Source organism: Neomonachus schauinslandi, chromosome 4 (assembly GCF_002201575.2).
Source record: "Neomonachus schauinslandi chromosome 4, ASM220157v2, whole genome shotgun sequence".
Taxonomy (NCBI): Eukaryota; Metazoa; Chordata; class Mammalia; order Carnivora; family Phocidae; genus Neomonachus; species Neomonachus schauinslandi.
This window is the reverse complement of record NC_058406.1, coordinates 186,832,945-186,848,217: the sequence shown is the minus strand read 5'-3', so window position 1 is coordinate 186,848,217 and position 15,273 is coordinate 186,832,945. Positions and strand designations below refer to the sequence as shown.

Sequence of the window (15,273 nt, the reverse complement as noted above, 5' to 3'; positions counted from 1 at the left end):
GTTCCCACGAGGTGCTGGTTACCTCGAAACCGTCCCTGCATCCTTAATGTCTGAACACAGTCTAACGTTCGTGGTGAGCAGCGCTGCCTGTCAAACGGTGCAAAGGTCTGGGGACCCTCTGACTCAGTCACCTCCTCTTGTTCCACATGCTGCAGCTCAAACTTCACCTATCGCACGCTCCTACCGTCTTAGACGACAAAGCGAACAGCGATTTCCCTCTCGTCAGCCAGTCTCTTCACACCGTTCCTTCTCATGTCTAGCCCTTCCCTCCTGAAGTACATTCTTTAAAAGTGCCTGCTAGAGGTAAGCTCTCTCAACGTCTCCAACATGTCATCTGAAGACATTTATTTGTCTAAACTTTGAATTATCTGAAACATTTATTTTCCACTGATTTTTGGAAAACAGTGTGTAAAGTTCTTAGCTGACAGTTCCTTTCGACTGAGCACACTTCCTGGGTGCTATTCCCTGTCTTGGCGCCCCTGCTGCTGCCGAAGCTGCCAGCCTAGCTGCTGTTCCTTTGGAGCTCAGGCAGGTCCCTTTCTTGTCGGCTACCGAAGCATCTTCTTTTGCCTTCAGTGGTCTGCAGCTTCACGACCTTCACGACGCTGTACTAGGTGCGAATTTCCTGCTTATTGATTCTATTTAGCACACATGGTGCTTCTCTGTAAATGCTTCTTTCATCAGTTCTTTTTTTTTAAGAGAGAGAGGGGGAGCGGGAGGGGGAGCGGGAAAGAGACTCTCCAGCAGATCCCCCCATCCTCCCCCCACCCCTGCCCAGCGCAGAGCCCGACACGCGGGGCTGGATCTGGAGCCGAAATCAAGAGCTGGACGCGGGCGCGTCTCCATCACTGGTTCTGATGCATCATGTCTTCCAACACTGGCTCTCTTCCCTTTGGGGCTCTGCCCAGACTTCCCTCAGTGCTCCGCACGCGGCCCGTTGGGTGTCCTGACCTCTCCTTCCATCTTCTATCTCCTCACCCCTTGCACACGTTCTTGATAATTTCTGGAAGCTCAGATTCCAGTTCGTGAACTCCTTCTTCAGTTGTGTCTCCTGTGTGTGCTCGTGCATTTGCTGTTGTTTCTACACAACAGCTTGACCGAGACGCAACTCGCATGCTGTAAAGTTCACCTTTTAAAGTCTCTGATTCAGTGGGTTTTAGTACATTCACAGTGTGGTACAACTATCATCACTATCTTTTTAAAACATTTTCATCACTTGAAAAGAAACCCCTTGACCTTTAGCAGAAACTCCCCATTCCTCCCTCCTCCCAGCCTGAGGCAACCGCGAATCTCTGTTCCCTCTTCTTTGGACGTTTCCGTTCTGGATGTCTCATAGAAGTGAAGCCATACCATGTATGTTTTTAGTGACTTTATTTTCATTTGGCATACATCTCTCAACGTTTCTGATAACCTTTTAATTTCGGTGGGAAGTTTTTTACTTCTAGAGGCACTCCTTATTTTCCGCTAAGCACAGTCAGTTTTGCTAGTACCTTGTTCTTTCCTTTAAGTACGTTTTAAACCCACAAGATAGGTTAATTTTATATTCTATATCTACCACTTTCAGTTTAGAAAGTTTGTAGAGATTTAAATCTGTTCCTCTTCATTGTTTCTGTTGTGTCTCTGCAGGCCTGTTTTCTTTGGATGTTTGCTGATTTTTGACTTTGAACTCCTGTTTGAACTGAATCTGTGGGAGCCCAGTCCCCAGGCTGGGCTTGCCTGTCTGTGTCCTCTGCCTTTGGTCCTCCAGGGCGCTGAGCGCTGAGGTGGACAGGTCCTGCCGCCAAGCTGCTTAGGTTCCAATACCAGCAGGGTCACCTGGTCACCGTGTGACCTTGGGCAGGGAGCTCAAGCTCTCTGTGCTTGGGCTTCCTCATTGTAAGATGGGGATGTCAAGAATACTTCCACAGCAGGTGGGGGTGGAGCTATCATGACACACGTGCCTGGAACAGAACACACACTAGGTGCTCAGGCAAGGCTAACTGTGATTGGCTCCTCTCACAAGGGCATATCAGTGATGATCCTTTGTCTGATGCAAGACTGGGTGAACATTTTCGTTGTGTTGTCCCAGGCCCAGGGCAGCGATCGGCTGACAGTGGGTACTCCATGAATATTTGTTGGCCAAATGAAGGCAGGGCAAAAGGAAGGACCCCCAACGCTTGCGCAGTAGCTGGGGCTCAGTGCTCAGCAGAGATGGATTCCAGGCGCCGGGGACAGCAAGTGCAAAGGCACAGCACTCAAAAGCTTTGTGGGGCGGGAAGGCGAGAGACAAAGCTGAGAAACTGGCCAAGCAGGCGGCGGACGGCCTTGAATGCCGCGAGCAGCCCTTGGGACTCGATCCTCCGACGGGGGCGTGGTTGGAGCCCTCAGTCCCTGTGGCAGCGGTGGCTGGCGGGGGTCGTCGCGGGTGCTCTGGGTCGGGGGCGGGGTGGGGGAGCGCAGCCTCAAATCATCGAAGCCGCGACGACGGAGCTGGGGAGGGGACGGCTCCAGGTATGGGAGCCTGCGAACCAGGACCTGCGCGAATCCCCTTCGCTGTTACCTCCCCCCACCCTGCGTCTTTGTGCGTTTCGCTCGCTTCCTTTCGCAGTAAACGTTCTTCCGAGAAATTCCGAGGGGATCTCGGCCAAGCGGAGGGGGAAGGGATCTTGCCCACGCCCGCGGAGGGGCGCGCGGGGCAGCCGCGGCGGGAGCCGGCACCGGAGGGGGCGGACGCGCGGGCCGGGCGCTGCCTGTCGAGGGGCGCGGACGGCCCAGGACAGTGACCCGCCGCGGCACCGAGCCCCGGGCGCCCCGCCCGCGCTTCTCCCGCCGCCCCCGCCCCCCGCGCGCCCCCGCGCGCCCCCGCCCCGGCTCCGCTCCGCCCCTCGCGCGGGGTCCGCGTCTGCGGCTGCGTTCCCCGAAAGACAAGGCTGCGCCCGGGTTCCGGTCCGCAGGGAGACCGAAGGGCACCGCTCCTCGCGCCTCCCGAGCGCTGGAGTGCCGACCCCCCAGGGATGTGAGTGCGCCCCCGATCCGAGGCCCGCCCTCCACGCCCCGACCTGCGGTGAGCGCCCGGGCACGCGCAGGAGGCGACGGGAGGGGATTCGGCGCGGGGTTCCCGGGCCCCCAGCCCAGGGGTGGGGGTGGGGACGTGGCTCGCGCCCCTCCTCCATCGGCAGGTACCGCCTGCTCGCACCTTGTCTAGCCCTCTTCTCTCCGGACGCACCTACCGCTCCCCAAGGAGGAGAAGACGCGCTCCCCCTGACCCCCCACCCCACAGGTGCCAGGAGCGGGTTGGGGCGTTTCGAGCTGTCACCCTGCCCGAGACGGCAGACCTATTCTCCCTGGAGGGAATGCTGTGATGGTGGACGCTCTGGGGGATGGGCTGGGGGTGGGGCTTTGCGAGCTTGCGAACAATCTCCACCCCCCCCCCAGCTCTGAGATTCCGAGGAGGGGGGTACATTGCGATCCTGTGCCAGAAGAGGGGAGGGGGCTTCGGGCTGGCAGGAGGCTGGGGCTCCTGACCGAGGCTTCTCCTTGCCAGGCCCGCGCCCGGAGGACCTCCGCCCCCAAACCCCGCGCCTTCCCGAGGCCCGCCTGGAGCATGCTGCCTGCAGCCATGAACGGCCTCGGCCTGGTGCTGCTGGCCGCCCTGCTGTGCTCTGCGCCCGGTGAGTGTGGGGGCGCCCCGCGGGCCTGGGCCAGGTCGCCGGAGGAGCCCGAGGAGGCTCCGGAGAGAGCCGGGCTGCGGGGCCGCCATCCTCCGACGGTGCCGGTCACATCCACACCCTCTCCGGGACCCTGGCGACACCAGCCGGCCCTCGCGCCTGTCGCCTTCACTCACGGTGCTCCAGCTCCAGCCCCAGCCCCAGCCACGCGGGGTCCTCCTGGCTCCTGAGGGCACCGAGCGGTTTTCCTCCCGGTTTTCCGCACCGGCGGCTAGTCCTGCACGGACGCCCCTCGCTCAGGGCGGGGTTCTCGCGCTCCGTCGCTTCTCAGAGCCCCACCTGGCCTCCCATCAAGTCTGTGTGGTCCTTCCTTCCTCGAAACAAGAGAAGTCTGCGGGGAGGTGTGGGAGGGGTAGGAGTGTGCAAGAGAGCGCCAGAGGGCTGAGAGATGTGGGGCTGGCGTGTGCACACCTGGCCTGCGCCGCCAGGGCGGCCAGGGGCGGCCAGAGTTGCAATGGCGGGACCCTCCCCCCAAGTGGCGGGGAAGGCACACAGCTTCTCCCAGGGCCTGACCTCCAGGTGCCTGCTCCCTCCTGGCAGGAGGTGCTCGGCCTCCTACAGCGGCCTGGTTCTCCTAGCCGAGCCCGCAGTAGGCGGGTGGGAGGGGACAGGGGGACGGCTGGCTTGGCCCCCGGTTCCTCTGGTCATCGGAGTCCTTGTGCCCTGCCCAGCTCATGGCCTGTGGTGCCAGGACTGCACCCTGACCACCAACTCGAGCCATTGCACCCCAAAGCAGTGCCAGCCGTCGGATACAGTGTGCGCCAGCGTCCGGATCACCGACCCCAGTAGCAGTGAGTCAGGACCGGGGCCTGGGTGGGGAGCGGTTGGGGGTGTCATCTGAGCCCCTCTGTCCTCGACTAAAGGCGCAGGGCTGTGGGTGGCCTGCTGTGTGAGGCTGAGCACGTGCCCCCCGTGGCCCTCTCCAGATCGCTGAGACAGGGTGGGTGGGTTGAAAAGCTCAGCTCTGCTGTCTGGGGTCCCGAGCTGCGTCCTGGGCTGGGTCCTGGCCCTGGACGTGAGGCAGAGAGGGCCCAGGTGCCGCTCCTGTCCCAGGCTCTCCTACCTCTTCCCCAGGCAGGAAGGATCATTCCGTGAACAAGATGTGCGCCTCATCCTGTGACTTCGTGAAGCGACACTTCTTCTCAGACTATCTGATGGGCTTCATTAACTCTGGGATCTTAAAAGTGGACGTGGACTGTTGCGGGGGAGACCTGTGCAACGGGGGGCCGGGGGCGGGGGGCAGCCTCTGGGCCCTGGCTGGGGGCCTCCTGCTCAGCCTCGGGCCCGCCCTCCTCGGGGCTGGGCCCTGAGGCCCTCTCCCTCCTGCAGGGCTCCGAGCTTCCTCCCTGGAGCCTGGCCCTTGCCCCTCCCTGAGCCGTGAGGCCTCCCTCTCTCCACCAGCTCTGAGTCCCGGCCAGCAGGACACCGCTAGGAGACCCGGTGTCTGCAGGAAGCCCCGGGGGGTGAGGGCTGGGAGCTGGGACCCCCAGGTCTCCGAGGGGAAGCCAGGCAGAGACAGGCCCAGCCCAACTGACGGCTTCGAGGGCATATTCCGCAGAGAAATAAACTCACTTTTGGTCCAGAGACCTGGGTCTGAGCCTGGGTGTGGGGGTCAGGCTGGCAGAGCAGGGAGAGGGGCTCCGAGGACGTGGGCCACTGGGACTGGGGGTTTGTGGGTGTGCTGGGCAGCCTGGGGCACCTGCGGCCTGGTAGCGGATGGGAGCGGAGGTTAGAGTGGACAGAATCTCGGGACAGGGACACGAGGGTAAGGCCTTGTAAGCGTGTGTGAGTGCACGCGCACATCCATGCCTGCAGGGGTGTGCTCCGCGTCCACGCCCACTCGCACAGATGCACACGCGAGCCCCCGCAGACGTCCACAGGTGTGCACGCTGAAACAGGGATGTCACACCAGCGCCCGGACTGGTGTGCCCCAGCCCACACACATGCACGTCTGTGCACACACAGGGACACGCAGACACACACGCCCTGCGTGTCCCTTCCTCTTGCTCTTTCTCTCACTCGCTCTTTCATGGAGCCTTGCCGTGATCAGACTCGGGGGCCCGCTCCCCAAAGAGCTGTTGGGAGCACTCTTGTGCCCAGACTCGGCCTCTTAACCAGAGACCCCTTGCCCCCACCTAGGGCACCTCCTTGGGCAGGGTCGTGAAGGCCAGCCCCTGAGCGGGGGCTGAGAGGCGGCCCCACGTGGGATGGCGCAGATGGACTGGGTGCCTCGGGCGGGAGGAGGCAGGGGAGCAACTGCAGGTAGATCTTAGGGATCACTTCTGGCCCTTCCTGCTCCGGTGGTGGGTCTCTGGTTTTGTCCCTGCACCCCTGGGTTCAGCCCAATCTCCCACGCTCCCAGGCCATGTGGGTCACCCCGTGGCCCAGGCTCACCACGTGATGTCAGCAGTCACTCCATGCTTCTCTGGGGTCTGGCCTTTAGTCAGTTCTTCCTCATCCTTCTGTGGCTGACCCAGGCTGTGGGCGCTCCTGGGTCCTGGACCCCTTGGCAAGAACCGTGGTTTCACTAAGAGCTGGCCGTGGCAGTCCTCCCGGGGCTCCTGTGCGTGGTTGAGGGAGAGGGACCTGGGAGTCCGGGGTGAACAGGACAGGAGAGGAGTCGCTGGAGACCATGTCCATTTCCTGCTGGTGGCACTGGCCAGGGACGTGTCTCCCGCTCCGTTTTAAGTTTGCTCTGCTGCCCTGCAATGCCGCCCAAACCTCAGTAAAGTGTGCTGCCCACCGCTGTGTCTGGTGTTTGGGGGCGTGTAGGGACTGGGCACTCTCACTTAGTGCAAGTGTGAAGAGTGGCTTGAGGATTCAGAGGCCGGAAGCTGGTGCCACCTAGGATGCGGTTCCGTGGAGGCCCTGGAGGTTCCCAGAGGACAAGATGCTGCCCCATGGGTTCAAACCAACTTTCAGGTCAATCTTTGTGTGCGAATTTATTACCTGAGGGAAGTATTTAAAACACAAAAGTGGGGAGATCCTTCCAGCTGTGCGATTCAAGGCGAAGGGAGGCTCGGGGCAGCATGGCCCAGAGAGCCTGCTCTGAGCTCTCCTTTCTCCACTCCCCAGCTGCCCCATCCAAGTCTGGGTCCCCACGCCTGAGAGTGAGTGAGCCGTCTCCACCATGATGAGTTGCCATTTCAGGGTTGAACGCCACCGTCTGTGAGGCGTGCTGGGTCCGGCTGGGCACGTGGACAGCGCGATGTGTGCCACTTGATAATTTTTCTGAAGAATCCACCAAGGTCATCCTGTCCGGATCTACGTGGACCTTTTGTTTTCAGTGTCTGCTTAGTATTCCCCTGCATGAGCAAACCGCGCTTTTCTTAACCAGCCCTCACCTGAGGGCAGAGGGGCCCGCTCTCAGTCTCTGATCGGCACTGCCGTGACCACTCTCGTCCTCATGTCCTTATCGAGTCCAGTGACTCTCCGTCTCAGGCGGATTCAGGAAGTGTGCGGTTGAGCCAGAAAAACCCCATCTCCTTGGAAGGAGCAGATCTCCCCGAAGGAAGGCTGCGCCCGTCCCTCCTCCCGGGCCCCTCCACCCTTCCCCCATGGATCCCCTGGGAGCTCCCGTCAGCCTGGGAGACGAAGAGTAGGATCTTACCCTGATTTCCATTGGAGAACTTAGTAGTGAGATCGAACGTCTTACGAGTTTGTCCCGACTTATGAGCGTCTCTTCTGTAATTGCCGGTCGCACCCTTGGTCCGCTTTGGGCTTTTGTCTTTTCCTACAGGAGTATAAGGCCCTCTTGTGAGTGAGGTACCGTCTTTCCTGTGGTCTGTGTTTTCCAAGTATCTTCATTTTTGGTGTTTTCCCAGTACATGCGTGCACGTCCTCAAGTTCTGTGTGGTTGAATCTAATTGTTCTTTTATCGTTTCTGGCTTTCAGATCGTAGGAGAGCCTCCTCTGCCCTTATCTTAGGAAAACAGTGTTTATATTCTGCTACTGTTACGGATTTGGCTACTTCCTTCAGATACCCGATGCACCCGGAGTTTGTTTACCATGCGGCAGGAGGCAGGACCTCTTTGAAATACACGGCCGGTGTTTGTCAATGTTGTTCATGAACGCACCTGTCTTTCCCCGTGACTCCAAGTGCCACCTTGGTCATAGCGCGCATGACACCCCTGGTGTGTGTTCTGGCCACCGCGCGTGGGCCCCACCGGGCGCTGCCCACGTTCACCAGCTGGTGAGGCGAGTCCCCTCCTTGCTCCTCTTTTGAAAAGAAGATTGTCACTTCTTGCAATTTATTCTTACAGGTGAATGCTGGAATCCGTTTGTGCAGTTCCAGAATAACAGTCAGGATGTTGCCTGCAGTTTCACCGGTTTGCGTGCCGCTGGGGCCGGAGGCTGTCTCCGCGGCATGAGGGCTTCCCACCTGGAGCGCGGAGCTCCTGTCCATCCGGCGGCCACCTGATCGCACCCCTGTTCTGGCTCGTTCCCCCCTGTGGGTCTTGTACCTCCCTCGGCATCTAAGCTAGGTAACCTGTAGTTTTGGTGGTTGTAACTGGGACTTCCTCCTTTTCTTTAAACCACAGTGGTCATTTTCGGTGTGGTGAGCTGGATTTTCATTTTCTTCATGCCGTTCTTTCTAGAAGAACCCACCCCCACCTGGCCTTCATTTAAGCGGGACGGCCGGGGGTGTGGGGGATCAGTAGGGCAGACAAGCGACGGAGCCCGTGGACCACTGGCCTCCATGTTTCCGAGGGCTCCCCCCTACGGTGCCACGGTCCTCTCTGAGTCGGAGGGAATAAGTCTGCAGAGAAGCCTGTGGAAACGCTTCCAGACGGGGAGGGAGAGCAGGATCTTCCTCAAACTAGGCAGAGATGCCCTTGGGCTGAGCCAGCAGAAGGGCCTGAAGGAGCGGAGGGTGGGGTGGGTCCCAGAGGGAGGCTCCTGAGCGGCAGGACCCGAGCGGTACCCGCCGGCGGAGGTCTCGGTGGGGGGCTGCAGACAGCCTGGGGCCTCCACGCTGTGGTGGGGCCTGGGAACAAGGGTCAGGGAGAGGCCACAGTGACCCGAGTGAGGGCACAGCCTGTGTGTCCCGGGCGCTTTGCATGGACCAGATAGGGCAGGGGTGAGGCGGTGGATCTGCCTGTCGTCCCTCATTGCACGCAGCCCTGGGAGGGAAGACACCAAGACATCAGGCTTCTGCCGCCTGGTCAGATGGGTCTGGAGAGAAAAACTGTGACAGAAAGAGTAAAGTTCCACTCCTCGCTCGGCTGTGCTCACACGTGTGAGTTCGACAGCCCAGGCCGCGGGAGTCAGTGGAGGGCTTTCAGGAGGGGCTCTGCTGGTGGGGGGTGGGAGTGGGGGCTCTCCAGGCGGGTGGAGCGCGGCCCCTTGCCCCTCCTCAGCCCTGCTCGGTGGTGTGGTCTGGATGCATCTCCCGGCCGAGCCAAAGTCATGTAGGGACGCCCTCGGGCCTGGGAGGCTGCTGAGTGCGCTCCTGAATTCCAGACGCATGCGGCTCACATGCAGGGGTGTCCACAAGGTGCAGAGGGTGTGGGTGTGACATGGGGCGGCCACCGACAGCGCTGAACCCACGCAAGGAAGAGCTACTTATTTTCCAGCACTGAGCTTTGCACATTCCACTGTTGCTGTCGTCTCTTAGATGTTCAAGGTATGCCACCAGGCAGTGTACAAATGAAGACGACTCTGCTTTCCCAATATTTTTGTTGGGTATTCAATTTTTGTGCCTGTTGCGTTAGCGGGGCCTTGAAGCCGGCTGACCGATGACATGGCCCAGGGCGTGTCTGTTCACCGGACTTCCCTGTGGCACCTTGAGTCGATGTTTGCTTTTGGAGTTGAAATCAGTCTTTATTCAGCTTACACTATTTATTCATATTTCAATTAGATTTCTTTATGAGGGACAGCTGATGAGTTTAAGAGAAATACCCTTTCACCATTTATTGATACGAAGACATGTCCCCTCGTTTAATTAGTAGTTACTGCAGTGGGTTCTGTTGCTGGTGGTGAGACTCCTTGGCGTTCGCAGCAGGGAAATGCTGGGGGGTCATGCCAGACTCCCACTGCCAGCGCCTGGTTAGGATCGCTGCATCAGAGGACTTGTGTGCTGGCTCCAGGGTTGAGATGGGTCTCTAGTCCTTCGGGTGTCCTCATGGGAGGTGAGCTCAGGATTTTGGCAGCCTCACAGAGGAGATGGGCACCCACGCTCTGGAGCAGCCTGGCGCCTGGGGGGTCTCGAGGGCCTCTGGTGCAGGCCCAGGGAAGCTGCAGGACCGGTGGGGCTGGGGCCTGTCCCTCTCAGAGCAGCTGTCCATCTCCTCGTTTGCACCTGACCTCAGCCCGGTTAGAGGTCTTGTTATGCCCACTTGACCCCGAGGAAACAGACCTGGAAGAGGTAAGACCTGACACACTGAAATCTTCACCGCGTTTGCAGGAAATGCCTAGACTCAGATGTCTCTTGCTGTTTGATCTTGACCAAGTCCTGCATCCCCTCTGAGCCTTGCTTCTGTCTGTGAGGTGGGGATACACCCAGCTCGTGGGGTGCCGGGGGGGTGCAGACAGAGGAACCTTGTTCCAGCTGGCAGGGTGGATGGCACAGGGGGGTGGGGGGATGGGAGGGTGGACACCCTTCCTTTCTAGGGGCCCGAGGCTTGCTCTTGACCCCTCCCTTATTCTGCCAAGCGCCCCGCCTCCCCGGACTTGCGACCTCCTCTGAAATAAAGCTCCTCCCAGCGCACCTTCCCTGGCGGTCGTTCTCCCACCCTTCCCCCTGCCTGTGCCCCCAGCCCCCCACAGATGCGTCTGCCTTGTCCGATCCAGTCTGTATCTGGTGTCTCCACACTGCCAGACCCTGGCCCCCTGCCCCGCTCTCCTGGCTGCTTCCGTCTGCTCCTGGGGTCCCAGGGCATTGCTGGCAGCTCAGCCCTGCACACGGTGCTGGAGGGGGGAGCCGCGCTGGACAAAGCCCCCCAGGACCCTGCTCCTTCACCTTCTCTAGGAGGGACATTCACCTGAGATGTCCTCAGGTATCTCCCACCTTCACCCAACATCTGCACACTGGAGACCCAAAGGTCCTTGAGTTTCACAGGAAAGTGGACCTTTCTCTGAGCAGGTAAGGAAGTCAGTCCTCCCTGCAAGCTCCCTGGTGGCTGTGAGATCCCAGCAGATGGGGGCTGCACCCAGATCCCGACTTAAAGTGCCCAGTTTGGGCTCCAGAAATCTGCACCACCCACAGCCCACAGCAAGCAGAGGGTGCCCACCAGAGAGATGGGGAGAGCAAGCTAACGGTTTTATGTGCTTATGGATTCATTTCCACTTTTGGGGAGCTAAGTGCTAGGCTCTAGGCCCCAGGGACAGAGCAGTGGGCAGACAGGTGAGGCGGGCCTGGTCGCTCCCCTGCAGAGGGTACCAGGAGGGGCCAGAGCTTCCCCCGTGGGCTCCAGAGAGTGAGGCTCCGGGGCTTCTTTCCCCTTCCGTGAGGGGGCTGCTGGGGCAGGGCGTACAGGGACCCTGGTCCTGGGAAGTAGCTGAGGGACTTCCACATTTTCTTTTAACGTAAGTTTTTGAATAGAGGCCACGTGCCCGTCAGTGAGGTGAGAAGTGTGTCTCCCGCCCCAGCCCCACCGCTATCTGCCTGGGGCCCCTGTGCATTCAGGGCGTCTTCGCGCGGGAACGGGGAAATGCGGGGATGATTGTATTCTCTGCGCCCCCTGTGCCAGGGCGTCGTGTAGTGCTGATGCGTCTGCATGACGGTGCAGAGGCCTCCCCCGCCTCCCGGGATGCTCTCAGTGTCCACCTCAGGCGGGCTGCGGTTGCTTCACTGTCACGTGTCACTTGGCAAGTGCATCTGGGGATCGGATCCCCTGTGTGGCCTTGCTGAGCCACAGGGTCCGTGGCTTGTCACTTTGGGGGATGTGGCTGTCTCACCAGCCTGAGGGACTGTGCCCATCCCAGTCCCTGCAGGGATGCGTGAGACGACAGAGGGTTCTCCCTTCAGTTAGACTTTGCACTTGGAGGGTTTTGCGGTTTTGTTCTACGTTTTGAAAAGTCATTCTCTTGTCTTTCTGTCCGAGGTTGATGCTTGGGTCTGTGTTGGCTGACATTGAAACCCCTAAGAACATTGATCATAAAGTGATCCCGAGTGAGAGAGGGGCCGGGGGGGGGCTGCAGAACCGGGGCATGGATCTACCTTGACTCACCCCTGTGTGGGCACTTTGAGAGCCTGGGCAGACAAGGTGAGGTTGTGCAGGCCACAGCCCTCAGCATGTGGGCAAGGGATCTGGCTCTTGCTGGGGAGAACACGTGCTGCTGGCCCTGAGCTTCGGGAGGGGTTGACAGGTGGGCCTTTCTGCCAGCACGCTTATTAGGGGACAGGGTGGACAGTGATTGGGGAAAGTTCGAGCCTGAGGAGCCCAAATTTCAGGGAACCAGGCTGGCCTGGACACCTTTGAAGTCCAGCCTGCAGGCAGTGAAGAGCTGACCATGTATTGGAGTCATGGGCTCACATCCAGGTTCTCAGAAGGACCAGTGGGTCACTATGTGGAGGTGGGGGACGGCTTGGATGGTCGGGGACCAGAGCATGTGACAGGGTGGTTGGTGCCTGTCTAGGGCAGTAGGATTCAGAATTCTGGGAGGGGACGGCTGGGTGGTGGGGGGGAGTGAGGGCTGATGGAGGGGATGGCCCATGCCTGGCCTAGGGGAGGATCACCCCGGGGAGGGCACAGATGAGGAGCAGTTTGGGATAGGTGGAACCGGTGACAAGCTCTGGGCTGTCTAGGCTGAGCTGGGGCATCCACGGGACATCCAAGGGGACGTCCTAGAGGATGGAGACATAGAGGGTGGGGCCCTTGTGTAGAGGAGGAGGAGGAGAGTCTGTGGGCAAGGTGGGTGTCATATCACCTGCCTTTGCTGAAGTTCCAGAATTCCCAGGCTGAAGGCCAGCCTCCCCATCCCTCACTGTGCCCAAGTTCCCCTGATCTCACACTTCTCTTGCTGCTGGTCAGATGGCTGGGAGCAGCCAGGGAATATTGGCTGGGTGAAGGCCAGGGAAGGGTTTGGGAAAACTTGCCAAGTGTCTGTCCAGCCAGGAGACTCAGTGACCGTGTGGGAGGGTCTGGAGGCAGAAGTGAGGCTGGGGGCTTGGTCTGCATGAGTTGCTTTGCCCAGGGAGCACTCAGCTGTTTGTGTGGCTTGTGTGTTGGGCGGGGGGTGTTGAAGTGGGCAGGGTGTCCATGTCAGGCTCCATCCTGTACTCCCCTACCCACTCCCGGTGGCTGCTTATTGGGAGGTTGCTCATTTGGAGCCGGGACCCCAGGCCTTCCTTGGACAGAGATCCCCGGAACTCTCCTCCCAGGCCAGCCCCCCTGGCAGGGAGTTGGCAATTTTGCTGAATGAATGAGCAAGTAGAATAAAAGATGAATGAGTGAAGGGTGGAGAATGATAGTTGGATAAGTCATGAGTCACGGGTTACAGAGAAGGGGGCTGACGGGGTGGTGAGTGTGGGGCAGCTGTGAAGGTGTGCAGGTGGTGGGGGGCCCTCCTGTGGGCTGCAACCCCCCGTGTTAGCACTACCTCTTGACCCCGGTTCTCTCCAACTGCCCCCTTCCCAAGCCTCCTTATTCGGAAGGGAAAATCAGGGCCCCTGCTCCAATCCCTCCAGAGCACTGGGCCTTCATCCCTTAACTTGGGGAATAGGCAACATGTGGGCCTGGTCTGGCAAGGAGACACACAGATGGTCAGAAAGACAGGCTTTCATCTTCCTGAGACAACATGGTCAGGGGTCTTGATCCAGGGGAGGCCTTGCAGGGGAGAGCTGGTCTACCTGATGAGTGCAGCTGGGAAGACTTAAAGATTAGCTGATCAGAAATTAAGTCATTCTTTGGTGAGTGTTCCCCAGTGTCCCATGATCACCATGGTTACCATGCCTTCAATTCCTCTGGGTTTTCTCACAGAGCCCTCCTGCGCAAGCCAGGCAGTCATTTCTACTCTACAGAGGTTTAGTGGAGCCAAGGAGAGCCTTCCATAACCCGGGGCACATGCGCAGGCGAGTCACAGAGCATGTACACAGCAGAGACACGTCCAGCTTCACTAGTTACCAGGGAAATGCCAATCAGGAACAGAGTCAGTTGTACCCCTAGGTTAGCAAATGTTCACAAGTCTGATGAGGCTACATGATGGAGACCACGTGTACCGCCAGATTCTCTTGCACCTTGCACGTCAGAGATACTCTGGTGCAGCCGTCTGGGGAAATAGTGTGGTGTATTCTCTGAATATTCTGTTCCCCATAATCAAGCAGTCTCTTCCTGGCACATCACCCAGTGAAACATCTCACATGTGTATGCAGGAGACGTGTGAGAGAACGTGACCGGCTGCATTGTTCACCAGAGCAACTGTCTGAAAGCAGCCAAAATGACCGTCGAGGGGATTTGGGTTAATGAGGGGTCATACAGTCATGTGATGGAATGCTCTGTAGCAGTTGCAATGAGTGAGCTAGTCACAAAACAATATGGAAGAAGGCTAGCAGCATGAAATTGAGTAGGTGAGTCCCAACAAATTACACAAAGCTGATGTTCATACATTAAGTACTTTACACTGTTGTTTTATATAAGTTTGATGGTCCAAATATAGCTTCATAGACAATAAAGCTCTATGTCATCTATCTGTGTATCTGTCATCTATCTAACATCCATCTGTCCTTCCATCCATCCATCCACCCATCCTTCCATCCACCTGTCCTTCCATCCATCCATCCATTGTCCATCCATCTGTCCATCCACCCATCCGTCTGACCATTCATCCATCCATCATCCATCCATCTCTCTGTCCTTCCATCCATCCATCCGTCCATCGTCCATCCACCCATCCATCTGTCCATCCATCCATCCATCTCTAGCAATCATCTATCTGGGGAGAATGAGAACAATCAACTCAAGATTCCAGAATGTGGTGTCGCTCCCCTAGGACAGGGAGGCAGGGGTGTGTAGGGGCACAGAGGGGACTGAGAAGGGTCTCACAGGGAACAGTAAGCTTGTATCAAAATGTTAGTCTTCCTGTTGGTGAGCTCACAGAATGTTGTTATATTATTAAAAAGAAAGAAAGAAATCAGGGCTGTGTCGGGAACAATGAGGAGCAGATGTTGCAGACCAAAGACCATGAGTAAAATTTGGTTTTGTGTCCCTGCAGTATCAGAAATACCTCACGTGAAACAAAACAGCAAACTCCTCAACACTCATGTCTGTGTCACGCATCTCACATTTTGAACATGTCACTTGTCTGCTCTGAGCTGGTAAGTGGGAGGCCTCCCAGACGTCTCTTCCATCCCTTCAGGTGGATGGGAGTCATTGTCCTGGGGGAACATTGTCCGTTTATGCTGTAAATGCTGTCCCCAGGGGCAGGGAGGCTTATCACATCCCAGCGAATGGCGAGGCTGACTTTCGCTCAAGGGGCCTATAAACCTTGGTGAGTGAATGAATGCCTTTCTTTCTTTCTTTCTTTCTTTCTTTCTTTCTTTCTTTCTTTCTTTCTTTCTTTTTCTTTTTCTTCCTTCCTTCCTTCCTTCCTTCCTTCCTTCCTTCCTTCCTTCCTTCCTTCCTTC

The 15,273-nt window shown here is 58.3% G+C and overlaps 1 protein-coding gene across 1 annotated transcript; it reads left to right on the top strand.

Annotated features, from left to right (window-relative positions):
- Positions 1–2,896: 2,896 nt before the first annotated feature.
- Positions 2,897–5,172, top strand: LY6H (lymphocyte antigen 6 family member H). The gene is made up of 4 exons (XM_021688583.1): positions 2,897–3,043; positions 3,524–3,650; positions 4,379–4,498; positions 4,782–5,172. Exons 2-4 carry the CDS (start codon positions 3,584–3,586, stop codon positions 5,015–5,017), a joined length of 423 nt encoding a protein of 140 aa, XP_021544258.1. The 5' UTR covers positions 2,897–3,043; positions 3,524–3,583; the 3' UTR covers positions 5,018–5,172.
- The last annotated feature ends 10,101 nt before the right edge of the window (positions 5,173–15,273 follow it).